The sequence below is a fragment of the Aquarana catesbeiana genome, linkage group LG11 (genome assembly GCF_042186555.1).
Source record: "Aquarana catesbeiana isolate 2022-GZ linkage group LG11, ASM4218655v1, whole genome shotgun sequence".
Classification (NCBI taxonomy): domain Eukaryota; kingdom Metazoa; phylum Chordata; class Amphibia; order Anura; family Ranidae; genus Aquarana; species Aquarana catesbeiana.
Genome location: NC_133334.1, coordinates 49408331 through 49434649, shown reverse-complemented (window position 1 = coordinate 49434649; position 26319 = coordinate 49408331). Strand labels below are relative to the sequence as shown.

The following is a 26319-nucleotide window of genomic DNA, read 5'->3' as shown; positions in this document are numbered from 1 at the left end:
ACAAGACAAGCCTGCCTGTCAGTAAGAAGATAACAGAAACGGATCTAGCTGAACACTGTGAGCAGGACGCACCCCACTAGCTTGTAGGTTTAGCTGAACACTGTGAGGTGGACGCACCCCACTAACTTGTAGGTTTAGCTGAACACTGTGAGCAGGACGCACCCCACTAACTTGTAGGTTTAGCAGAACACTGTGAGCAGGACGCACTGCACTAACTGTAAATAGTCTAGCTGCCTGACTGTGGTACTAATAGGATCAAAAGAACACCAGCAATTTTCTTCAGGTAGCTGTATTTACTGTAACAAGACAAGCCTGCCTGTTAGTAAGAAGATAACAGAAACGGATCTAGCTGAACACTGTGAGCAGGACGCACCCCACTAGCTTGTAGGTTTAGCTGAACACTGTGAGGTGGACGCACCCCACTAACTTGTAGGTTTAGCTGAACACTGTGAGCAGGACGCACCCCACTTACTTGTAGGTTTAGCAGAACACTGTGGGCAGGACGCACTGCACTAACTGTAAATAGTCTAGCTGCCTGACTGTGGTACTAATAGGATCAAAAGAACACCAGTAATTTTCTTTAAAATACTGTAACAAGACAAGCCTGCCTGTCAGTAAGAAGATAACAGGAACGGATCTAGCTGAACACTGTGAGCAGGACGCACTGCACTAAATGTAAATAGTCTAGCTGCCTGACTGTGGTACTAATAGGATCAAAAGAACACCAGTAATTTTCTTCAAAATACTGTAACAAGACAAGCCTGCCTGTCAGTAGGAATATAACAGGAACGGATCTAGCTGAACACTGTGAGCAGGACGCACTGCACTAAATGTAAATAGTCTAGAAGATAACAGGAACGGATCTAGCTAAACTGAATACAGTGTATATATATATATATATATATATATATATGCAACACCTGGGATGCATATATATATACACAATACACTTTAAGTGCAGCTAACTGACTGACTGTCCTGCCTAATCTAGCTAACTCAAATGAAATGACACTGTCTCTCTCTCTCTCTAAGCACACCGGAACACACTGCACAGGGCCGCCGTGCAGGCGGCCTTATATAGTGTGGGGCGTGTACTAAATCCCCTGAGCCATAATTGGCCAAAGCCTCCTTGGCTTTGGCCAATTATGGCTCTCTGTTAAGGCGGCGCTGTGATTGGCCAAGCATGCGGGTCATAGTGCATGCTTGGCCAATCATCAGCAAGCAATGCACTGCAATGCCGCAGTGAATTATGGGCCGTGACGCGCCACACGAATTTGGCGCGAACGGCCCATATCGTTCGCAATTCGGCGAACGATCGAACAGCCGACGTTCGAGTCGAACATGGGTTCGACTCGAACACGAAGCTCATCCCTAGTGGTCACCCTACTCCAAGGGAGTGTGTCCCTGACTACCTGGGATCACAGGAAGTGAGTATAATGACACTGGTTGCCATTGGTGGAGACAAGCACTGGAGACAAGATGAGTTTTGCCGTAAGAAACTTTTTTTTTATATTAAAAATGGCTGGATAATTACCTTATTTTTATTTTTTTATTTAGAAAAAGAATGTCAATTGAAGTATGTTAAGCAGAGTGAATGGTGATTTTTGTTGGTTTCAGTGACTTCACATTACATTTTTCCTCATTTAATAGAAGTCTTTGACAGTAAACGTCAACTTTGTAATAAGAAGAAGACAGATCCTGCACAGCACGCCAGCAGATGATATACAAGGCATGAGGAAATTATAGCATGTTATGATAGTCGCCATTCAAACATACAGTAAATGGCCTGGTTGGGTGCACTTACCACCATAAGAGACACGGCTCGGCTGGCCGGCCAGGAGTGGGCTGTGTTGTCTTTGCTTAAATGCCATTTAAGTGGTAGTTAGCAGCATTTTCTGTCCAGGCCTCCTCACCGTATAATCTTTTTCTTAAAGTTCACGGAACATCGTTGAGTATGGCTGAGGACAGGCAGGATGCAGACACTGATGTGCAGGGGATATTTACTCTTTTGTCATCTCTGTTAGTCAAGCCGATCCCGGCGGTGTCTGTAATATACCTGAAGAATGTGTCAGCAGTATGGAGGAAACCATCGGGAACACCGCCTGTTACACCTGACAGGCAGACAAGCCGTTGTCCCCATTCAGGTACATGGTGCTGTGACACCATAGACGTGATGGCGAAGTAGTCTCCTCCATTATTATAATGGCATCACTTATATAAATATCTCTAGTCACGTTGGTTTTTTTTTCCTGCCATCAGAGAAGAACATTTTGGAGCATTTTTTGTCAGTGCTGTCATTTTCATTGACATATTAAAGCAAGGATTTAGCAAGGATTTAGCCCATAAAACTTGAACATTGGCTGTTTGCCGAAACATTGAACAATTTGGGGTGTTTTCGGCAAATTCGAAAAGCCGTGGAACACCCTTTAAAACTCTATGGGAGAAATCTAAAGTGCCAATTTTAAAGGTTAATATGCAATTATTATCATAGAAAGTGTTTGGGGACCCGGGTCCTGCCCCAGGGGATATGTATCAATGCAAAAAAAAGTTTCAAAAACTAACTAATAATGTTTAAAGTGAAACAATAAAAGTGAAATATTTTGTAAATGGTAAGAACCACCAGCCCGTGCAAATGGAAGCTGGTAATTTTAAATTGATTTAGGAGCAGTACTTTATAAAGGTGAGTGAAAAGAGAATAATTAACTAATTCATTACAAACCGCGCTCCCTTTAAAGTGCAAGTGCAAATAATTATCAAGAAATGCAAATAAGTGAAAATGGTAATCGCAAAGATATATAAAAAATTTGAAAATACTGTGTCGATAGTGACAACCATGAATAGCTTTTGGTTAGAATCCAGTCAGAAAGCAAATAAAAAACATCAAAATATTGAAAAATCAAAGTGAAAGCAACAGTTCAAAACTCAAAATTCAACAGTTCGAAGTTCACAAAACTACAAAAATAAGCCAAAAATTTATTGAACAGGCTAAAAACAAGCTAAAAAACCACATAAACCACATGTGGGCTTGTGCGGACCGGTTTCGTCAGTGCGTCAGACGAAACCGGTCGGACTTACCGAACGTGACACGCCACTTCCGTTCGCTACGCAGCATCGTAGCTACGTTCGTTGTTTGTTTGTCCGCACAAGCCCACATGTGGTTTATGCATTTTTTTTGTTTTTTTGTTTTGTTTTTAGCCTGTTCAATAAATTTTTGGCTTATTTCATAATGGGAGTTTTCCACTCATTCTGTTCCCATTTATGGCACCAATGGTCTTCAATGACCAATCTCTATCTGAGAGCTCACCTAAATCCATCCAGTATCCATGCAGTCACAGCATTCTTGAGTTCCAGCACCTGAACCAAGCTGTGATCGTGTGAAGCTTTCTGGCTGTCTTTGAAGCGGTTTTGACTCCTGTTATGGGAGTCATCACAATCTGGTGAGTAGACTGTCTGGCCGGTGATGGTGGTGGATTATTGTTCCCTGATGCTTTGCTGAATTTTAGGAGGATTTATCCAGAAGTTTTGAAATTTACACTAATTTCTGAACACTATTTGTGTTTTTTTTTTTTTTTTTTTTGAATTTTTTGAATTTTGAATTTCGAAATGTTGAATTTTGAGTTTTGAACTGTTGCTTTCACTTTGATTTCTCAATATTTTGATGTTTTTTATTTGCTTTCTGACTGGATTCTAGCCGAAAGCTATTCATGGTTGTCACTATAGACACAGTATTTTCAAATGTTTTATATATCTTTGTGATTACCATTTTCACTTATTTGCATTTCTTGATAATTATTTGCACTTGCACTTTAAAGGGAGCGCGGTTTGTAATTAATTTGTTTATTATTCTCTTTTAATAAAAGTGAAATATTCCTTTAAATTTCATACCTGGGGGGTGTCTATAGTATGCCTGTAAAGTAGCGCATGTTTTCCATGTTTAGAACAGTCCCTGCACAAAATGACATTTCTAAAGGAAATAAAAGTCATTTAAAAGTGCTAGAGCTAGTGCCGGCTATTAATGAATTGTCGGTCCCGACAATACACATAAAAGTCATTTAAAGTCATTGAAAAATAAAAAAAAAATAAAAATGCGTGGGGAGTCCCCCAAAATTCAATTACCAGGCCCTTCAGGTCTGGTATGGATACTAAGGGGAACTCCGCGCCATAATTTCATTATTATGGCCGTAGCCTGCTCTGGTGGTAAGGTGAGCGGGTGTAGTCCCGCTTGACCCCTCCGTTGAGCCTACAATGTTTGCCTTTAGTAAGGCCCATGGGTTGCTTGGTCTCTTCTTGGCATATAGCTGACCATGTATTGCTATACGGGACTCTTCACAGTTGACCACAATGGCACAGTTCCTTGCTATGGGGGCACTCGACAAGGGGGAGGACTTGAAAAGAGGAGGACCAGGGCTGCTTTGTGCAAAACTTTTTTTTTTTAAATAACATCTTTTCCTTTACACGCACGTTAATGCAGAAAATACATTAAAGTAAAAAGGTTTTAGACTATAGAACCACTTTAGGTAAACCTGCATTGTCCGCTGCTCAGCTGGGCTATATAGATCTGATCCTGAAGAAAAAAAATGTGAGGCTTTAATACTACTTTATAGCGGAACTCCAATAATTTTTTCAACTTTCCATCTATTAAATCTTCTGCCCCTGTAGTTTTAACTTTGGATAGTAAAATATTTTTTTTCTGCCAGTAAATACCTTATACAGCCCACTTCCTGTTTCTTGTCCGGTAAAAAGCCTAGGCTTATGACACCATGCACAGCTCTCTCTCTCTCACTTTCGTGAGAGTTTGCCAGGAAGGGAGGGGGGATGAGTCATACGAGGGCCAAAGAAAGCTGCAGAGCTGGAGGCAGGCCCGGACTGGCCATAGGGCACACCGGGTGTTTGTCCTAAGAAGAGCAGCCTGTTGATGACCAGGCCGCACGGCAGGACATAAGCGGCAGCCGTGGTCCGGACAGGGTTAACACAGACCGAGGCCACCGCTCACCTGCCGCTATGCGGCTGTGCCTAAAGCATATTTGCTAGACTGTCTCTTTGCTGGACTGTCTCTTTGCTGGACTGTCTCTTTTCTGGACTGGGGATGTCTCTTAGCTGGACTGGGGATATTTCTTTGCTGGACTGGGGCAGTCTCTTTGCTATTAGGGGATGTTTCTCTTCTGGATTGGGATATCTCTCAGGATGAATATCCTGTCACCAACCACCCACATGAATGCCCCCCATCCCCAGAGAATGGGCCACCCAGTCTAAAATGCCCGGGCCTATTTTTTGTCCCAGTCCGGGCCTGGCTGGTGGTGTGCCTCTGTGTGTCTGTATAAATCCAGGAAGTGAACAGGCAGCAGCTTCAGCTGCCCACAGGTAAAATGGCTGCAGCCAGACTTAGTGGAGGGAGATTTCTGCATCATATTTGGCAAGTACAAAATCACAGTATATATAAAATAATATGCAAAGTGGTTGGAGGGAAGCTTCAGAATGGCAAAGAAGTTTTTTTTACATGCACTTTTGCAAAAGATGGACTATGCCTTTAAATGATTTTCTAAGATCTCTGTACTCCAAATTTTATATATATATATATATATATATATATATATATATATATATATATAAATCCTATTTTTATCCTGCAGGCTTGTATTTCATTTTCCCATCCACTGCTGGACCAGAACAACCCACCCCTGGACCGTACGTCTTCTATGTGTTAGGTAGTCTCATCAGTGCAGGGCATTGATCAGTGTTTTTTTTGCCACAGAAGTGATTTCACTGCAGTAAGCAGGAGAGATAGAGGCTGCATGCAGTGCCTCTGGGGAATCCTATGCAAATAAGCCTCTTAGTCAGCAACGTCTGACTACACAATTGCACTGTAATGATAACGTCATGCAGAAAAACATGTCTGCCGTGTCTGGGGTGCCAATCATTGTTCCTTGTGGAAAAACGTATTTGCATACAGTTTCCAGGGAGCTTTGTCTGAAGACCTGCTACTTGCACTTAGGACTTCAGTGAGGATAGCCAAGGGCCCAATATGGACCCAGACATGAGAAGTATATAACACTAATGACATAGTGGTCATGGGAAAAAAAACAGACTCTCACTGCCCAGTTGTCTCTTAAAGGATATTTTTGTAAAAAAAAAAAAAAAAAAAAAAGTAATATTTTAGTTAGGAGTGAAGCCTGCTGGAGTCTGCAATTTTCTCCCCTCCTGTAAGCATGTGTACAGGGTTGGACTGACTGCACTATGCAAAATAGCAAAGCCCTGATTGGTTAGAAGTACTTTCCCTCCCTCTACCAGTGCAACTGTGCAGGGGTTTGCAGGAAGCTGATACCAACACAGATTCAGTTATATGTATAATACATTTATTTGGATTTAAAGGAATCCCACGCTGGAATCTGGAATAACATATTGCTGGAAAATATATCAAACTCTGCTCACTTTTACTTATAAACATGAGCAGCAGAAACCAGTGCCAAAGACTAATCCTATTTCCAAATGATTGTGTTTACAGTCTGACCTGGAGAGGGACCACTGGGAGGAATTACATTGTGTGCAATGGATAGTTTATTTAAAACATACACATTTAGAGAGCAGTTTGAACCAGATTAATATAGACAATTTCTAAATAAGCAGCCATCAAGACCTGACGGGGCTCTACCCCTGCTCACTCTATCCAAAAAAAATATTTTGGCTAGAGATAAAATTAAAGTTTAATTGTAAATAAAGCGGTTCATTGAAAGTGATCTCTGTAGTTAGTATAATTATAAATAAAGAGTTCATTTTTATAATTAGGATAAATTATATAATATTAAAATGATTCTGGGTGGAATGAATCTGTAAGAATATGTGATTATACAGAGACCAGACCATGTATAGAAAGGAGCTCCAGTATTGTAATTACACAAAAAATGTCCAATAGTGCTATATGTGAATAGACAGCTCTGTGCTTCTTGTTTCAATAATAGTACAACACTGCCATCTGCTGGTTTGTTTAAAAAATGCATTGATACCTGTGCCTATTACCTACTGCCTGGTTAATCTGGAGCTTTTCTCAGCCTTTCAGTCTTTTTTGCCCCAAAGTAATCCTTAAAAGAATTTTTGGTCTTGGGGAATCCCTGCTAAAACCATTGGTGGTAAGTGGGAAAAATGCTTCTCACACTGGTGGTCAGTGACAATAATGCCCCACTTACAGTGGTGGTCAGAATGCCACCTTTACAAACAGCTAAAAGATCATTGGTGTCATGCAGCTGGTTCTACCAAGTGATGTTGGCCCAAGAACTATACAGACACCATCAAATGGGTGGCCAATCAGCCACAATTCAAGGAACCTCTAACCACCTCTGAAGGAACCCTAGGGTTCCACAGGACCCTATTTAAGAATTTCTGGTCTGGACTGCTTATTTATTATTATTATTATTATTTTCTTATTATCAAAAAGGAAGCTGATGTTTCTAAGTATTTTTTTTAATACATGATAGTGAGCAGATAGCAACTGGTCACAATCCAACTGTAGTAGCACTGACTTTTCTGTTTATATGAAGGGCACAGTGGCCGCATATGATGGGCACAGTGGCTGCATATGATGGGCACAGTGACTGTATATTATGGGCACAGTGGTTGCATATGATGGGCACAGTGGCTGTATATGATGGGCACAGAGGCTGCATATGATGGACACAGTGGCTGCATATGATGGGCATAGTGGCTGCATATGATGGGCACAGTGGCTGTATATGATGGGCACAGTTGGCTGCATATGATGGGCTCAGTTGGCTGCATATGATGGGCACAGTTGGCTGCATATGATGGGCATAGTGGCTGCATATGATGGGCACAGTTGGCTGCATATAATGGGCACAGTTGGCTGCATATGATGAGCACAGTGGCTGCATTTGATGGGCACAGTGGCTGCATATGATGGCACCGTGAGGCTGCATTTGATGTCTTTGTTTCAGTATTTTTCAGTTAGTTTGCGCCCCCCAAAAAATTTTGAGCACCAGCTGCCACTGGAACCACCTTTCACTGCAATTACAGCTGCAAGTGTTTTTGGGGATGTCTCTACCAGCTTTGCACATTTAGAGAGTGACATTTTTGCCCATTCTTCTTTGCAAAATAGCTCAAGCTCTGTCAGATTGGATGGAGAGCGTCTGTGAACATCAATTTTCATGTCTTGCCACATATTCTCAATTGGATTTAGGTCTGGACTTTGACTGGGCCATTTTAACACATGAATATGCTTTGATCTAAACCATTCTATTGTAGCTCTGGCTGTATTTTTAGGGTCGTTGTCCTGCTGGAAGGTGAACCTCCGCCCCAGTCTCAAGTCTTTTGCAGACTAATGCCGCGTACACACGAGCGGAATGTCCGACAGAAAAAGTCAGACGGAAGCTTTTCATTGTATATTCCGATCGTGTGTATGCCTCATTGGACTTTTCTTTTAGAAAATTCTGACGGACCTAGAAATAGAACATGTTCTAAATATTTCGGACGGAACCAATTCCTATCAGGAAAACTGCTCGTCTGTATGCTGTTCTGAGGGACCAAAAACGACGCATGCTCTGAAGCAAGTACGAGACGGAAGCTATTGGCTACTGGCTAATGAACTTCCTTTTTCTAGTCCCGTTGGACTTTGGTTTGACCGTGTGTAGGCAAGACCACTTGAATGGAATTGCGTCGGAGTTCCGTCGGAGAAACCTTCTGAGTTTATTCCGACGGCAAAACCGGTCGTGTGTACAGGGCATAACAGATTTCCTTCTAAGATTGCCCTGTATTTGGCTCCATCCATCTGACCAGCTTCCCTGTCCCTGCTGAAGAAAAGCATCCCACAACATGATGATGCCACCACCATGTTTTAAGGTGGGGATGGTGTGTTCAGAGTTATGTACAGTGTTAGTTTTCTGCCACACATTGTGTTTTGCTCAATTTTGGTCTCATCTGACCAGAGCACCTTCTTCCACGCGTTTGCTGTGTCCCCAAGACTTCTTTTCGCAAACTGCAAACAGGACTTATTATGGCTTTCTTTTTGCCACTCTTCCATAAAGGCCAGATTCGTGGAGTGCACGACTAATAGTTGTCCTGTGGACAGATTCTCCCACCTGAGCTGTGGATCTCTGCAGCTCCTCCAGAGTTACCATGGGCCTCTTGACTGCTTCTCTGATTAATGCTCTCCTTGCCCAGCCTGTCAGTTTAGGTTGACGGCCATGTCTTGGTAGGTTTGCAGTTGTGCCATATTCTTTCCATTTTCAGATGATGGATTAAAAAGTACTCTATGAGATGTTCAAAGCTTGGGATATTTTTTTATAACCTAACCCTGCTTTAATACTTCTCCGCAACTTATCCCTGACCTGTCTGGTGTGTTCCTTGGCCTTCATGATGCTGTTTGTTCACAAAGGTTCTCTAAGAAACCTTTGAAGGCTTCACAGAACAGCTATATTTATACTGAGATTAAATTACACTCAGGTGGACTCTATTTACTAAATAGGTGATTTCTGAAGGCAATTGGTTCCAATCAATTTTAGTTAGGGGTATCAGAGTAAATATAAATGCATGCTTTTTTTGTATTTGTTAAAAAAATGGAAATCATTTATCATTTAAGTGTAATTTTTGTCTGCTGTTTTGTTCCTCTGCTATCAGCATCAATCACTTTGGACAAATTTTCCTGACGCCAAGAAAAAAAAGAGGTGACAGGGGAGGGACCTCCAGCTGATTGACAGCCTCAAGTCTGTCCGTGTCTGTCTGTGTGCTTTGTGAAGGGGGCTGTGTCCCTTCCCTCCAATCAGCTCTCAGAGCTCTCCTCACTGAGCTCTGCAGAGTGTAACTTCAGCTCTCCACCCCCTTTTTTTTCTGACAACTCAGACAAGCTTTATAAATTGTGGCCTTTGAATGGCTGTAGAGAAGAGAAGACTGCAAATAAACAGGTACAACTTATGTAGGAGGATTTGATTCAACTCTGTTTATTACCTGGGGCTAGTCACTGGGTATATGTAAAGGTATACAACCGCTTTAATGTTGAGCTGCCACAAAAATGGATCTATGGGGAGTGTTTTGTGCTGAGAGTGGCATCACTGCACGCCCCCAGGACAATAGCTAAGTTTTCGCAGACAGCTCCCGATCATTGATTACAATCACAGGCTTCTGATCATGTGTGATTGTGGTTGTGATTGATATCAGTCCATTGATACTCACTGAGAACCAGCAACGTGAGACTATAGGCACAGGTGACAATGAGAGCCAGCAGTATGGGACGAGTGGAGCGAGGTGAGTAACAGTTTTCTGTCCATACTCAGTGCACCACTTGCTCTTTAACACCACACGCTAATCGTATTAGATATTATTTGACAGATATAATACTCTACCTCCTTTTTTTCCTCCATGTGTCTGAAACAATCTGCCGAAATCTGATCTCTCTCTTCAGCATTTCCCCTTTGATACCGCCGTCTAACTCACACAGTCCAAAAGGATTTGTATCTTAACACTGCTGTGACCTGAGAAGTAAGGCCATCTTACAGAAGCATATCTGCAAAACTGAGATGTCAGAAAAACGTATTTCCTAATGTGCTAGGCATGTGAGCTCCTTTGATTAAAAACTGGAGAAAGAGAACTTGGGCAATTTTCAACCACAACCAATTAAATTTTTGTTGGGTAGGTTGGATGTCAAAGCCAGTTCTCAGTTTGTTAATGGGCTTTGCACTGAACCATATGCTAGAAAAATGTAGTTGAAAAACTTTCCTTTTGAGAACGTAGTTTGATTTTCTCATCGTTAGTGTGGTCAAATAGTTATTAGTTTTTGACCGCAGTGATGAAAAAATTCAAAGGAGCAGAACGAAATTTTTTTCTCAAATGAACAAACTTCCAAGAGCCAATGTGGTTTCTTGAAACTCCATTCATTCCAAAACTGAATGTTAACAGCAAATGTCTTCTGAAATATTTTTCGAAGGATATTCATCATGTCATCAAATGTACTAATGAGAATTTTCCTTTGAATGTTCGTTATCAATGTTTGTTCAAAAATCTACTGGTGTATCACCAGTTTTAGCTATTTGATTACTTTATTTGTAATTATATCTACAGCGAAATTGGAGCAGACATAATCTGGAGCAGCTAGTATGGCCACCAATCAGCTTCTAGCCTCAGCTTGTTCAGTTAACTCTGAAAAGGAAAGATAGAAGCGTTCATACATAGAAATCTTCATCTCTCAATTTCCTGGAAGTCAAAATAGTAGGTAATAGTGCACATTTATTACTAAAACATTGACTTCCTATACTGGAAAGCTCGCAAGATCAATTTCTGCCTGGAAACTGTGGCTCAATTATTCCCCTACCCCATAGCAGACCCCACGCCATCTCCATCTCTGAGACCCTGACTAGCCTTTCTACCTTGAACAAATCTTTACTTTTTTCTACCTTTAAACTCTACAGAACCAAAAGGATAACCTTTGAGGATGCTCCCCTTCCCCCTCTCCCCCCATTCAATCCCCTTTCTCATTCTTCAGTCATTCCTTCTTAGCTTTCTCATCTGGTCTTCCCCTTCTATTTTATGTTTTCCATTATCTCCAGCCTCATGTTTACAGCTTCCACCATTTGGAGATAGGTACATAGAGCCCTTCAACCCCAGTCCTAGTTTTAAATAAACCTTGAGCCAAATATTTTGTGGCTTGTATGTCCAAACTAGATCAACTGGTCGACTTATGTCACTACTCTTGCCCCTCACGTCTCATAATATTGTGTTTGATTATCACATATTTTTGCTTATTTTGCATTTTATAAGCTTATATGTATTCTGGTTTCATGGAGTATTGCTACATCCACAGCTCCCGTGTTTATGCTGTATACCTGACTATTCTTCAACAAAGTTTTTGGTAATGAAAATGAAAGATAGAAGCTGATTGTTTGCCTAGCACCTAGCTCCAGTTTCTGTCCTGTCCAGTATAGTATAGTCCGAAGCAAAAAAAAAATAGCGTAGGGCTAATATGAACAGGACAGAGAATCCGGACAAGTCAGGGTCAAAGCATGTTGTCTGGCAACATAGGGCTGCAGGGGATTGGGAAGCGAGCATGGGGTAGGGACTGCAAAAGTACAGGAGTGAGAGGGACAAGGGGGAACCGGACATCCGTGGAGGACACGAGGAGGAGAAGCATTCCCGCCTGCCCGCCCTACATCGGCTTGGTTTGTTCTATACTTGTTTGTTGTGTTGTTTTGTTTTCTTTTTTACAGGGTATGTTCGGTTAAGTCTTTGGACGCATTTTAAAATAACCTGCTGTGATTAGATGATTGGGACCCATCTAAGGTATGGGTCCCCGGTGGAATGCCAGTTATGGTGGATTAACTGGTAGTTACAATGGTGTATCTTCAGAATGTGGTTCGTCCCCAAGTAGGTGCAGTGCGGCAGGGACCGTGGAAGTAGTTTACGCAGATACAAGGGAAAAAGTTTTGATACTTAGTGCCTCCAAGGATCGGCAACCAAAAATGTTATGTTTTTGTTTGGTAATATTGGTTTTACATAATTGTTGATTTTAATAAAGGGGCCGAAAATGGCCATTTTACTCCAACCTCGGTGTCAGTATATTTTTTATGGTAGTTATAGTTGGGGCAATAAGATGGGCGTACAATAATTTATGATACAAAGAGTCAGGATACATCTGGGGTACCTTTTTCATGATTAATTCCCCTCAATGTGTTTTGGTTCCTGGTTTGAGCAGATAAAGCAACCTTCAAGAAAATGAAGGACGTAGCCCATGCTGTTGCTTTGACATACAGGATGACAATAACACCCATGCAAACACACATTTTACTTAAAGGATATCTAAAGGTAAATTTTTTTTTTTTTTTTTCTCAAAAACAAACATGTCATACTTACCTCCTCTGTGCAGTTGGTTTTGCACAGAGTGGCCCTGATGCTCCTTTTCTGGGGTCCCTCTGCAAGTGCTCCTGGCTCCTCCTCTTCTCGAGTGACCCGTTGGAGAAGCGCTCTCCCTTGGGTCACTCTTGTGGGTGCGCTTCCGTGTCCTGCTGCTGCGACTATTGACACAAACAGCAGGACTCGGCCCTGCCACCCGACGACCGCATCATTGGGTTTGATTGACAGCAGCGGGAGCCAATGGCTGTGCTGCTATCAATCTATCCAATGAGGACACAAGACACCGGCTAGAGCTGATGTGCTCGTTCCCGGCTGGAGAAAGACAGGGTTCAGGTAAGTATAAGGGGGGCTCTGGGGGGCTGGTACATGACAGGAGGTTTTTCACCTTAATGCATAGAATGTATTAAGGTGAAAAACCTCAAAGTTTTACAACCCCTTTAACTTGGCACCACCAGTCTCAACCCATAGAGGCACATGTAGCATATAGCAATCTGCATGTCCCTAATGGAAATTCACGGACAGATGCAAAAATTATGGATTTTACAAACTGTTTAAAAATTAACTGATAGTTGGCAACCCTGACCCCTGTAATGTCATGGTGGTAGAAAAAAAACCTTCTTTAGGTATAAAGTGTAGGCACCTAGAGCTACGTGCACATACATGCATCAGCCTCCCAAACCCATCAGAATGTCAGGCTTCTTACTTTGAGTGTCTGAACTTGCTAATAAACTCTACCTTTACTCGTTCATATTGGGCCTTCATTATAAAGGACAACTCTACTGTCCATTATAGGACTTCAATGTATAGGAGTTGGGAAAGGAGATGTGAGCTCCAGTGTCATCAGAAAGTACAAATCCTGTAACCTCTGCCTGTCACAATCGCTCAGCATTCCGCTGTCACAAGAGGGTTTGGAAGGCCTCCCCATGTCAGAGTCTCCTCACCATGAACCTGTGCTTTGACCACACAGGGCAAAGCAACAAGTTTACCTTAGTTCTGGTTCCCACAGCTCCTTATTGTCTGTTTCATATTGCTCCCCTTTGCATTCTGCCAGCAACATAAAGGAGCTTTCATGAGAAAAATTCTTTATTTTATTTTGTTCAGTTTCTGGCAAACTACATTTCCTTACAGCTGTTTATATCTCATAGGAACTCTGGTGGTGATATCTGTCCACTAGAATTCCCAGTTCCAAGCAATCACCATGGCCAACATGATGGCAGATAGATAATGTTGTTATTTTCTTCTATTCTTCAATCAAAAAACAAATATATTGGGTAGGCACCTTTATTATGGCTTTATAAAAGTGGGTAGAAATGGAAACCGCTATGAGGAACTCTTTCCATTGAGTCTCAGAAATTTAAAAAGCTACAATTGGTGAATAAATGCACCAATAGCTCCCCAATATGTAAATATCTGTTTCGAGTGAATCTGACATTTAATCCTACCATAATTCGCCCAAGCCCTGCTCCAAGTTGATACCTACTTTTCCATCCACAGCCTTTTCAGGGCCTGAAAATTGGGATTGTCCCTTCAAAATTAAAATGCCTTAGGTACAAGGGGTATAACAACTACCAGGTTTATTATACTAGATCATGTTTAGGTGCTGCTCTGCTCTTAGCCTGGAAGTTTCCAAAAAAAGCACTCTTTTGGATGTAGAAGTGTTTGATTCACTTGCTGAGGGGGATGGGGTGTTGTCATCTGAACCCTCTGCACATACAGAGGCTTAACTCAAACCCTTGGGGCACAGGGGGTTGCCATTTCACGCCATCTGGTTGCCCACAATGTTCTTGGTCACACCTGCTGCCCCTTACTTCCCAGTACACTTGTGTGGTACACGTTTTTTTTCTCTTCTTGTGCAGCTTGGGTATTATAGCACTCAGAAGTGTACTGGTGCATTGTATTAAAGTTGATTATAATACTAATTACCATATGAAGTAGACAGTTACCTTTATTTTTTCTTTCAGAGCAGACAGCAATTTCAGAAACGTTCCCATTTCTAAAATATGCTTCGATGGAAGCTTTGCAAATGCTCCCCGAGCAGCGGCACTCTGTACAGAAATAGAGCAACTTTGGTGAATTGGGACTAGAGGAACTGTCAAGCTCATTAAAATGGCACACTAATTAACTAATAACAATGACCTAAGATGCTAGTCACTGTCATCTTTGAAAGTCATTAGGCAAGAACAAAAAAAAAACATGTCTGACCTTCTCAGCAACATTCTAAACGAGTTTGGTGACATTATACTCTGCGTTGAATTATCTAGATGACAATGTTTGTGACAATTTTTATAACTTTTTCCCTTTCTCTTCTTTCTTCTTTGCAGATATTTTCTACAATCTCTCTTCATCCTATTGGCCAACTACAATGGAAAACACCTCATGGCTGAATACTACAAGCATAGATACGCAAAGTCCAAATTATACGATGGGGACAAGAAGCCCGTACCAAACAATGGAGATGATTTTCATTGCCACAGTGACAGGCTCACTTAGCTTAGTCACTGTGGTGGGAAACATTTTGGTCATGCTTTCCATCAAGGTCAATCGACAGTTGCAGACAGTGAACAATTATTTTCTCTTCAGCCTGGCCTGTGCTGACCTTATTATTGGTGTTTTTTCCATGAACCTCTATTCTGTGTACATTATTAAGGGCTACTGGCCTCTTGGTCCTATTGTGTGTGATTTGTGGTTGGCTCTAGACTACGTGGTCAGTAATGCTTCTGTAATGAACCTCCTTATCATCAGCTTTGATCGGTATTTCTGTGTTACCAAACCATTGACTTATCCAGCTCGAAGAACCACCAAGATGGCAGGTCTGATGATTGCAGCTGCCTGGCTTCTTTCCTTTGCCCTTTGGGCACCTGCCATTCTATTCTGGCAATTCATTGTGGGAGAGAGGACAGTGAAGAATGATGAATGCTACATCCAGTTTCTTTCCAATCCAGCAGTCACTTTTGGCACAGCCATCGCAGCCTTCTACCTTCCTGTAGTCATCATGACCATACTGTATATTCACATTTCGTTGGCCAGCAGGAGCAGGGTCCGCAGGCATTGTCCAGATGTTCGACAAGAGAAGAAGAAACCCATTAGCTCTATGAAAAGTCCTTTAATAAAACAAACCAAGAGTCCTCCCAAACCTGAGCCTTTGGAAGCAAAACCAGAAGAGGAGAATGGAGTGAGAAATGGGAAAATAGAGAAGTCTTTGACCAACCTCCAGTCTGTGGAAGAGAAAGAGACCTCGAATGAATCAAGCACAGCCAGCATGACCCACAATGCTCCAGATAAGCAGTTGGGTAATGCATCTTCTGGTGTTGTCTTGGCCCCTACTCAGAGTATACAGTCTTTGCACCCAAGGGCAAATGCTGCTTCAAAGTGGTCAAAAATCAAGATTGTCACCAAGCAGACAGGCAACGAGTGCATAACAGCCATAGAGATTGTGCCTGAATGCTCAATACCTCTGCACAAAGATTCTTCTGGCTTGCCAAATACCCGTCCAGGCAATGTGGCACGGAAGTTTGCAAGCATTGCCCGCAATCAGGTGAGAAAGAAACGACAGATGGCAGCTAGGGAGAAGAAAGTTACCAGGACCATTTTTGCCATTCTGCTAGCATTCATCATCACATGGACGCCTTACAATGTCATGGTCCTCATAAACACATTTTGTGAGACTTGCATCCCTGAAACAATGTGGTACATAGGCTATTGGCTCTGCTACGTGAACAGCACAATAAACCCAGCTTGTTACGCTCTGTGCAATGCAACCTTCAAAAAGACCTTTAAACACCTCCTCATGTGCCAATACAGGAACATTGGTGTAGCCAGATAGGCTTAAGGAACTTACATTGTAAGCACTCGCTCTCATTCTTATGATGAAAAACAACATATTAATGGAATTTGGAGACTTTTCTGAGCAAAAGTCCACAGTGGCTCATGGAAAGCTGTACAAAGGACATTTGTTGGTTCAGCAGCAGGATTGTAGGTAGATATTAATCTAACGCAATCGGCATTCTCTTTAAAGAAAGTCCTGTTTTGAAGGACACAATTTAAGCAAACTTAAAGGCTAAAAACAGTTTTGACTTGAAATGGGATGTACTATATCTTAAACAAAGAACTATATAAATGATGGTGTAGTACTGAGTGGAAGCTTAGCAGGAAAACAAATCTCGTGAACAGTCACCAGTTGGATGGCCTTGTTGTAGACCTTCTTTAGACCATCTTGCAAAGCATGTTATATCGATGCTGTTACAGTCTTGCAGAGCATTAATCTTTGAGTAAACCAATCAGTGCTCTGCTGTATAGACTTTGTTCCCGCACTTAGAACATATCTGTAGTAATGGTTTAAATAGCCTGTTACACCCCAGCTAAACATTTTCCATATGCCAATGTTATCTACTGTCCTTACCTATTCTGCAGGTCACCACTAGTCTATTTCTTGGTATGACATCAAAATCTGCATACAGCAATTTCTATCCTTCGCAAACACCCACAACACGCTTCCTTTTGGATAAACCTTTTGGGATGGTCTAATCTTTTGGTGCAAGCAATTTGGAAAACAAGCTTCTGGGCATTCTACAGTAGCTAAAACTTCCTTTGAGTCCTCCTAGGATGTCAAGTTATGAAGTTGGTTGATGTGTTGGACTATATTATACCAGACTTATATATCAGGCTTTTTTTTCCATCCAGTTTAGATTATTTCCAAAATGATACAATTTGACAACATAGTCCAGGTAGAGCATTTATGAGAAAATACATGATAATGAAACAGCGCTTCCTGTTGGCCACACCATGGATTGACTTCAGGTCACAAGGGTTATAATAATTTAATAATGATATAATTCAGGTTTAGATTTATTTGCTTGTTACACAAGACAAATATCTCAGCACTCCATTGTTAGATTTTTTTAATTAGTTTTCTAAAATAATTTCTTAGAAGTAGCTCTGATATCAGATTTCCAGAAAGTATATCTTAACCCGTTAGTTATGTGAGGACCAACATTTCAAAGATCTGTTGAATTTTCATCTTAGTTGTCAGTCTTAAGTGACACTTCGACTTTAGATCAGATTTGTACAAACAGGAAAGAGCATTCTATTTTTAATGTCAAAAGATAAAAAATAGCATTAGATTATTATCTCTCCGGTGACCTGAGGCAAGCTTAGAGCAATTTAGAGCACATCAGTAATTTCATAATAAACATGGTGCAGTGAAGAAGGAGGGTAGAAGTGTGAGCACTGTACATATTTCTTCATGAAGATTTTTGTCCGTTCCAGAAGGACATCATTTGAGGGTTACCCTGGTATTGAGTGCCTCAGTGGTGTTTGCTTGCTAGTGCTGCAGCACGCTAAGTTGTGGCAACATTTTGGGGAAGACCCTTTTCTGTTTCAACATGACAGTGCCCCTGTGCACAAGGCCAACTCCACTAAAGGCATTGGGGTTGATTTACTAACACTGGAGAGTTCAAAATCTGGTGCAGCTCTGCATAGAAAACAGTCAGCTTCAAGGTTTGTTGTCACAGCCTAATTAAACAAGCTGAAGTTAGAAGCTGATTGGTTACCATGCACAACTGCACCAGATTTGCACTCTCCAGTTTTAGTAAGTTATCCCCATTGTTTGGTGAGGAAAAATATTAAATGGTCTGCACAGAGACATGACCCCAACCCCATTGAACAACCTTCTGATGGAATGGAATGTTGATCTCAAGCCTTTTTGTTTAGCATTTACACCTGACCTTACAAATGCTGTTTTGGCTGATTGTCCACAAGTTCCCTTACAGGTTTTGTGGAAATACTTTCCAGAAGAGTGGATTGTTCTATGACTGAAAATGGGAGGTGAGGCAGCAGTTCCATAGTAATGTCAACGGTTTTGGAACATCCAACAAGCTAGCTCATATTGATGGTTAGGTGTCCACAATATTTTACCCATACAGTATACTTTCCACAAGTTCTTTTGCCAGTTTCAAAGCATCACATCATAGTTTTCAGCTGAGCAGAATACTGCTCTTCTCTTATTTACAGATCTCAGTACTCTCTCCATGACTTCAGCCATTTTGAGATATTCAGACCTGAAGAGAGAAAAGTCCACACCAGAGATCCAACATTACCGTATAACATAATTTCAGAATAATTTGGCATTTTCTATGGTGCCCCGTAACCCCAAAACCAGAGATGAAGTAGAGAGAAAAAGTCCTGGACAGCCGCACTCAAAATAATGAATTACCTTTATTGAATGATAATCAGAAAAGATACATGCCACAACAGAAAATAGCAGGAAAGCTGACGTGTTTCACACTGTAATTAGTGCTTAATCATAGCTAGATATCACAAGGATGAGTCTCTCATATATACCAATGTTCAGTGAACATGTGTTCAGGAAATTAATTAATAGTATTCAATCAACAAATTGAAAAAAGCTGTGACTGAAACAAAAATGAAGACTCAAGATTGTGAAAACATAGGTGCCTGTGAGAAATGAAGTGGTGAAAATAAATAAAAAGAAAAAAGTGCAAAAAAATGCAAAAGAAAAAATGAATATGTGAAAAATATATATATGTGTAAAGTGTTTTGAAAAAATAAATTTAAATAATGATGAATTGATGACAAAATATGTAAAAGAAACATAAAAAATGAATAAAGTGCGGCTGTCCAGGACTTTTTCTCTCTACTTCATTATAAGCATTGCCGGCACCTGTTACTTCCAGCATGGAGGAGATGTTTGTTCCTGATTGAGCTTCTTAGAGCGGTGATATTTCTCTTTCCCCAAAACCAGAGATGCTGAGTTTAAAGATCTAGACTCTGACCAGGACCCTCCCTATGCCTCCTTGTTTGTCACCAAATGTAATGGGTGGTGATAGTGACTGATGGAGAGGTGCGGGAGACAAGCCAGGACTTGACATTCCAAGCTTGGAATATTTGTATAACTAAATATCCTAGGCTTTTGAGTCTATCATGCAGCTTTAGAAGGCTGAAATTAAACAGGAATTGTGAATCACTTTACACCACTAGAAATCACATATATGATATGTGCACTCCATATCAAAAAGCCTTGCTAATTTAGAAGTGCCTCCTGCTATCAACCCAAATATACCTACTGATTCTGGCAGGAAGTTTGTTATGACCTAACTTCCTTTGGACAGGTAACAAGCCTAAGATAAGGACTCCAAAATTTGCTCTAGTGTTATCATCCATCCAGGTGCAATCCCAAGCCAGACTACATTTGGATGTGTTGGCATACCTATTGCTGCTGGCATGTCCCACTGTTGTCAACATGAAAACTCCTTCTTGGATTGTGCCGGACCATTCCAGACCTCTCTAGATGCTGATTTTAGGGGGTGCAAGAGCAAGGAGCAACTGCATATGTTGCTGAACCACACCTCTTCTACAGAAAGTTTCCACAGGTGCTCATGGGAGTTGTTGTTTCTGGGGCCAGCATCACAAGTAGATAATGTGTAGTTGCAAATGCAACATGTCTACCTAGCCAGGAGATTTTTGCCAGAATGGTAAGGGAAGCCATTACAGATAAGGCCAAAAAATGTAATTCAAGCACTGTTTTAATTAAAAAAAAAGCCAACATAGCGATCTAGCCTTCAGCAAAGAACTTAAAAAACAAGCATACATTTAAAATGAGATTTCATACTTCCTTCAACTAAAATGGAGTTTTAATGCATTAAGGTTGAAAAAAGCTATTCTAAAACATCTTGAAAAAGTTGGTGCCTGCCTTTAGTACCCTCCTTCTTTACATCCAACCATGTGCTGTCATTTGATAGGCGTTACACCTGCTAGCAAGCCTGGGAAGGACATCAGGTATACACCAAAACAAGTCATCATGGTTACTTTTCGACCTGTGCCAAGATTACAGCATTTGTTCTTAAGTAGCGAATATTGCCACAAAGATGGACTTTTGGATATTTTTTTATAGAGTGATAAATATTTATTAATCCTGTCTTTGTATCTGCATGATTCTGGCTACAGGCAGTGTCAAACTTTCAGTGTTGCAGAGTGCCTACCTGGCAGTGACAAGGGTAAAGCACATGCTGGGTGTGAAATATCTTACGGTCATTAAACACGTGGTCTCTCTCAACTGTCTATGTGTTGTGTCGGTTATCTTTCAATTCAACTATATCTTTCATGGCTCCGTCAGCAGTTGTTAAATAGGTCAGCCCTGTGACTGTGACTTCAGAAAGCTCAAATAGTTCAGGATGTTTCAAGCAAAATTGTTACCTTCACAACAGTTTGAAAACTTGGGGGGGGGGGGAGTCCTTCATAATAGAAAGTGGATATTGCTATGCACTATACAATCCTGTGTAATGTAACTGCCTGTATTTTGTGGCCCATTCATAAAACGCAGGTTGCAGTGTAGAGCCTGCATTATATCACAGAGTTATTTTTGCTCAACAGGTGATTAGAGGAAATGTCAGTCACCCGACTTTGATGAGTCACGTGATCAGGCTTTTTTTTCTTCAAAGGGATTTATAAAGGGCTTTAAAACCCTAAACGTACCCAGGCACAAGAAAAGGGGGGCACTAATGCAACTGAAAAAAATAACAATACACAAGAAATGATAAATGACATAAAAAGAGTGAGTCTTTTAGGTCGGGTTTGCACCTATGCATTTTTTAGTGCATTTTCAGTTTTGCAGAAACACAATACAGTCCATTTAACATGGTTTCCTATGGATGTAGTTCACATCTGTGCATTTTATGGTAAGGGCCAGGGTTTTTATTCTGTTTTTTGGTTCCATAGACTTCAAAGGTTTAAAGATGTGTATTGAAAATTGCACCTGCAATATGAAAACTGCAACCTGCAGAAGTGTGACTTAGGCCTTAGTCCTTGAAAAAAGTCCATATAAAATCACTGGCATGAAGTTCACACTATGGCAGCGTCTGCAGTTTCTCTTCCAAGCAGGATCTGGGGCGGCTCCCACCAGCAAACCATGTAAAAACAAAAAGAAGGAGAGAAAAGGGCCACTATCTAAGTGTAGCATTTATTATTCATATTTATGAAATGAAAAACAATAAATATGCACTCACATTTACAAGATATTAAAAAGTGTATCAATAAGTCTCAAGCAGGTGGCAACCTTCCAGGTGGTCAATGGTGAGCAAGCCCCTCTAGGTGAATGTGAAACAAGGTGCTTGGAACCAAGAAGCAAACCAGGGAAACACCAGGAAGAGCCAACAAAAGCAGCCAACTGTGTATAACACATGGATAAGAACCCCTGTGAACAGAAAGGAAGTGTTGTAGGCCCACAAGATGGGCGTTATGATGTCATGTGACATAAATAGGCATTTTTTTTTTCTTCAAAGCAGCAGTTTGGTCATAGTAAGGCCATACTGATGCTTTAAAATAGACTCCTACATTTGCACACAGACTTTCTCAACCCTTTTACCCTTAAAGAATCCTTGAAAAAACTTTCAGGTCTTGGGGAACCCCAGCTAAAACCAACTTATCAAAGGTCAGTGGGAAAAAGTCGTCCCTTACATGGATGGTCAGTGAAAAGAATGCCCACCCTTACAGTGGTGGTCAAAAATAGCTAAAGATATCATTTGCATGTTACCACTGACTTGTCAAGTGGAATTGGCCCCGAAAATGTGTGGGAATTATCAAAAGGGAGCTCAACCAGCCACAGCTCCAGGAATCCCTAGCAACCTCTGGAGGAACCTTGGTTGAGAATGGCTGGTTGAACATGTTTCTTCATTTAATTTCTCCAGTCAATTTTGGATAGAGCAGGGAAGTGTTACAACCACTGTCAATTTTTTTAAACTGCTGTCTGTGGCCCCGTATGGTAGCTTTTTCTCACTTTTGGAAATTTCTCCAAGAAGGGCAGACTAAACAGCAGTGAAAACTTTCTTTTTAGTAGAGCGGGGCAGGCTAGAACCTATATCAGCTTTTTAATAGCTCTCTAGACAATAATGTTGCCACCAGAATTGAGGCCTTAGACAGCAGGGTTTCCTTCCCTTCCATACTCTATTGAAAACGAAAAAAAAAAAAATTGGGGTTGGAGTTACACTTTCAACATGGTCTTTCTCTTTATAGAAAAAAGGGGACCCTGATTCAAACCTATCTATATCCTCAATAGACATGATTTCTGTTTCAATGATGCTCTAAAATTAGGTAACAACAGGCTTCTCTTGGGGAAGTACCATTGGTGAACTCTTCTATTGGTACTTGGAGACTTATAGGGCGTACACACGGTCGGACTTTGTTCGGACATTCCGACAACAAAATCCTAGGATTTTTTCTGACGGATGCTGGCTCAAACTTGTTTTGTCTACACACGGTCGCACAAAGTTGTCGAAAAATCCGATCGTTCTAAACGCGGTGACGTAAAACACGTACGTCGGGACTATAAACGGGGCAGTGGCCAATAGCTTTCATCTCTTTATTTATTCTGAGCATGCGTGGCACTTTGTCCATCGGATTTGTGTACACACGATCGGAATTTCCGACAACGGATTTTGTTGTCGGAAAATTTTATCTCCTGCTCTCCAACTTTGTGTGTCGGAAAATCCGATAGAAAATGTCCGATGGAGCCCACACACGGTCGGAATTTCCGACAACACGCTCCGATCGGACATTTTCCATCGGAAAATCCGACCGTGTGTACGGGGCATTAGGCATAAAAAAATGTTACAGTGATTGAAACAGCAATTAGGTTTGGAGATGTGTATTATGGGTACCTGTTTGTCCCTGGCTGTTGCAGCATTTCACACTCAAGCACCTGCCTGACACCACAGCTCCTCTTCCTCTACATAGCTATCATCTAGTACCACAGAAACATTCATCATGCCAGTGTCTTTATGGGAATCCACCTGAGTAGAGTAGTAGGATACATTTTGGGGGTTATCACTAATAGCCCCGTGATCATGGTTTAAGGGTCTTATGCACTGTGCATGCTTTATTTATTCAGAATGTGTGGTTACAGTTTTCTTTCAAAGGGAAGCCCATTTAAATTGCATTCATCCTGTATGTGAAGGAAGAAATCATTGTGAGGGATGTTTCATGAGCACATGAGATAACAATTCATGTGTACTTCATACAGTTGGATGACCAACAGTAGCAGGGTGCTACGATGATAATGATGGAGGTCTGGTCCAGTGAGAAGCAGATAAATAGCACATCTAACATTTGTCAATATAGCAACTCTTTTGATCGCACACAAATAGCGAGATTTAGGAACCACTTAAAGATTCCTTCAACACAGTGGCGGATGGTGCTAAACATTTTTTAAGAGGCGCAAACAAACCCCTCCAGGTCCGCACTCACCAGAGGATGCCATGAGACTTACCTGCAATAGGAGCCCTCTAGCGGTCATGGTTCCCCTGATACCCATGTTAAACCGGTCTTCTTTCCGGGTTCCAAATCTTCAGCCTCCTGTCCTGATTGGAAGCCGGAAACCGTAAGTGACGCGATGGCAAATAATGTTTTGCTAAAATCACAAGTGGGAGGGTTCAGGGCACAGAGGACATCATAAAACAAGCCAATTAGAGCCTCTGGCTCTAATCACATGCTTGTAAAAAAATGACGGACCTAATGGAAACCCATTAGTCCAGCGCCCCGTACAGTGCACAGCTACACACAGAGAACGATTGATTTTTAAATAAATTATAAAATGACTAACATTTTTTAACTTTAAGATGTTAAAAAATGTTAGTCATATTATCAGTTATTTAAAAATAAATCGTTCTATGATTATGCAAACTAACTTTAGGAACTTTGGGGGGGGGGGGGGGTGGCACCCCTGCGCCCCTTATGGACTGACCGCCACTGCTTCAACAGGTAATAACTTTGAAACATTGTTCTCTATATGTGATCGATAAAGATGCTCTTATGGAGCTTTAGATGTGCTTGTGATATGTTTCTGATTGGGATGTTAAATTAGCTCATTCACTGTCAACCAGTGGCATTTCTAAATCGCAAGAGACCCAATTTACAAAGCTGACATTCAAGGTTAAGATCCTTTTTTTTCCCCCAAAAAAAGTGACAGCTATTTTCAATTCATTACATTTTGAGAATAACAGTTACATGGTTGAAAATAAAGATTCTTATCTTTGTGTTAAAGCTTTGTAAATTGGGTCTCAAGGCCATGTCACTAACGATCCTGTCACCAGAACTTGTCAGCAACAGGTTCATTAAAATCTGCAGAGGAAATACTCACATGAACAGGTAAAGTGATCTTGTATTTTTAAAACTAAAATATAATTTTAGTGGACTGAATTAATACATTGTATCAAGAGCCATGGTTACAGAGTAGCCAAGATAGGTTCATGTACATGCATAACAATGTTATCATTTATATCTGCAAAGAACATACAGTAGCTATGGGTACAGTTACCACGGGTACATGCTTCATAAAATGTTGTCCCAGTGTTCTTAAAATACCATCTTAAAGGACAAATGAATCCAAGATAAAAATTGAATTTATTTTGTTCTTTGAGGGACACCAGTATTCAGTCATTCTAAAACAGGTTATACTGCCAGCTGTAGGAGAACGGGGACCCTAGCAATCCAAAAAGCATTAAAGTATTTGTAAATCATCACCTTGTAAAACAACCCATTCAGTTTAAAATAGAGGAGAGCACACTGAGTTCCCACCAGCATAGCTAGAGAACTGACCACGCTGAGCTCCCCTGCCTAGTGTGGTCAGTTTTTAATAGGAAAGAAGGGAGTCTGGCAGGAACACCAGGGATTTCGCACAAAGGAAGCAATACAGAGAGAACAGGAGGCTGAGAAATGTGTAGACATCATCCACTAACTGGAGTGTTGTGCATGTTTGCTCTGCACTTTTTTTCTTGCCACTCAGCATAAAGAAGCACCGTCCAACTGCTACTCATGCTCCTGGAGTATGACATTGCCCACCTACAGTGACTTGGTCACTTCCAGCTGCCTGCGACCCTTCTCACAATCAAATGCCTTGGTTTCTGAGTACACAAGGCCTTGCCTCACTTTGGACCTAGTTGTTCTCTGCTATGCAGTGCAACATGTTTTATTAAAGATGCACATAGAACAGTCTTGGTAATACAGGTGACCTCAGCCCATGTTCTCTTACAGGTTCTGGGGGCATTTATCTGGTGTCCCTGGAAAGAACCAATGCCTACAGAACCTGATATCCCTATTGTTATAGGGTTGCCCTCATTGGATGCATCTTCAGCTCTGCTGGACAAGGCTGAAGTCTTACCCCTGTCTTTAAGGATGTCCACTATGGAATTTTTGTCTGTTTGTGCCCAATTACTAGAACAGTCTGCTCAACAGAGGCTCTAAGCATGCCCCTGTGCCATCTGCAGCAGTCTAGTTTTTGGCTCATTTGGGCCTTCAACTCAAAATGTATCTTAGGCAGGCTATAGATTATGTGATTTTCTTTCCCGCAACCACGGGAATCCCTCCCATGGAGCTATTCTGTTCTCCCAGGGCGCGGGAGGGGGGAGCATGGGGAGCCATCCCTGCCAGGAGAGCACAATGATCTTTGCTAGCAGCTATAGCCGC

General features: G+C 41.3%; 1 protein-coding gene across 2 annotated transcripts in view; it reads left to right on the top strand.

The window, feature by feature from the left end:
• CHRM4 (cholinergic receptor muscarinic 4) overlaps positions 1 to 20912 on the top strand; it is a 133100-nt gene extending 112188 nt beyond the window's left edge. For both annotated transcript variants that reach the window (XM_073604290.1, XM_073604289.1), the window contains one exon: positions 15168 to 20912. In XM_073604290.1, coding sequence (XP_073460391.1) covers positions 15168 to 16669 — 1502 coding nt within the window. In that variant the 3' untranslated portion in view covers positions 16670 to 20912. The remainder of the gene's footprint in view (positions 1 to 15167) is intronic.
• Positions 20913 to 26319: the final 5407 nt, after the last annotated feature.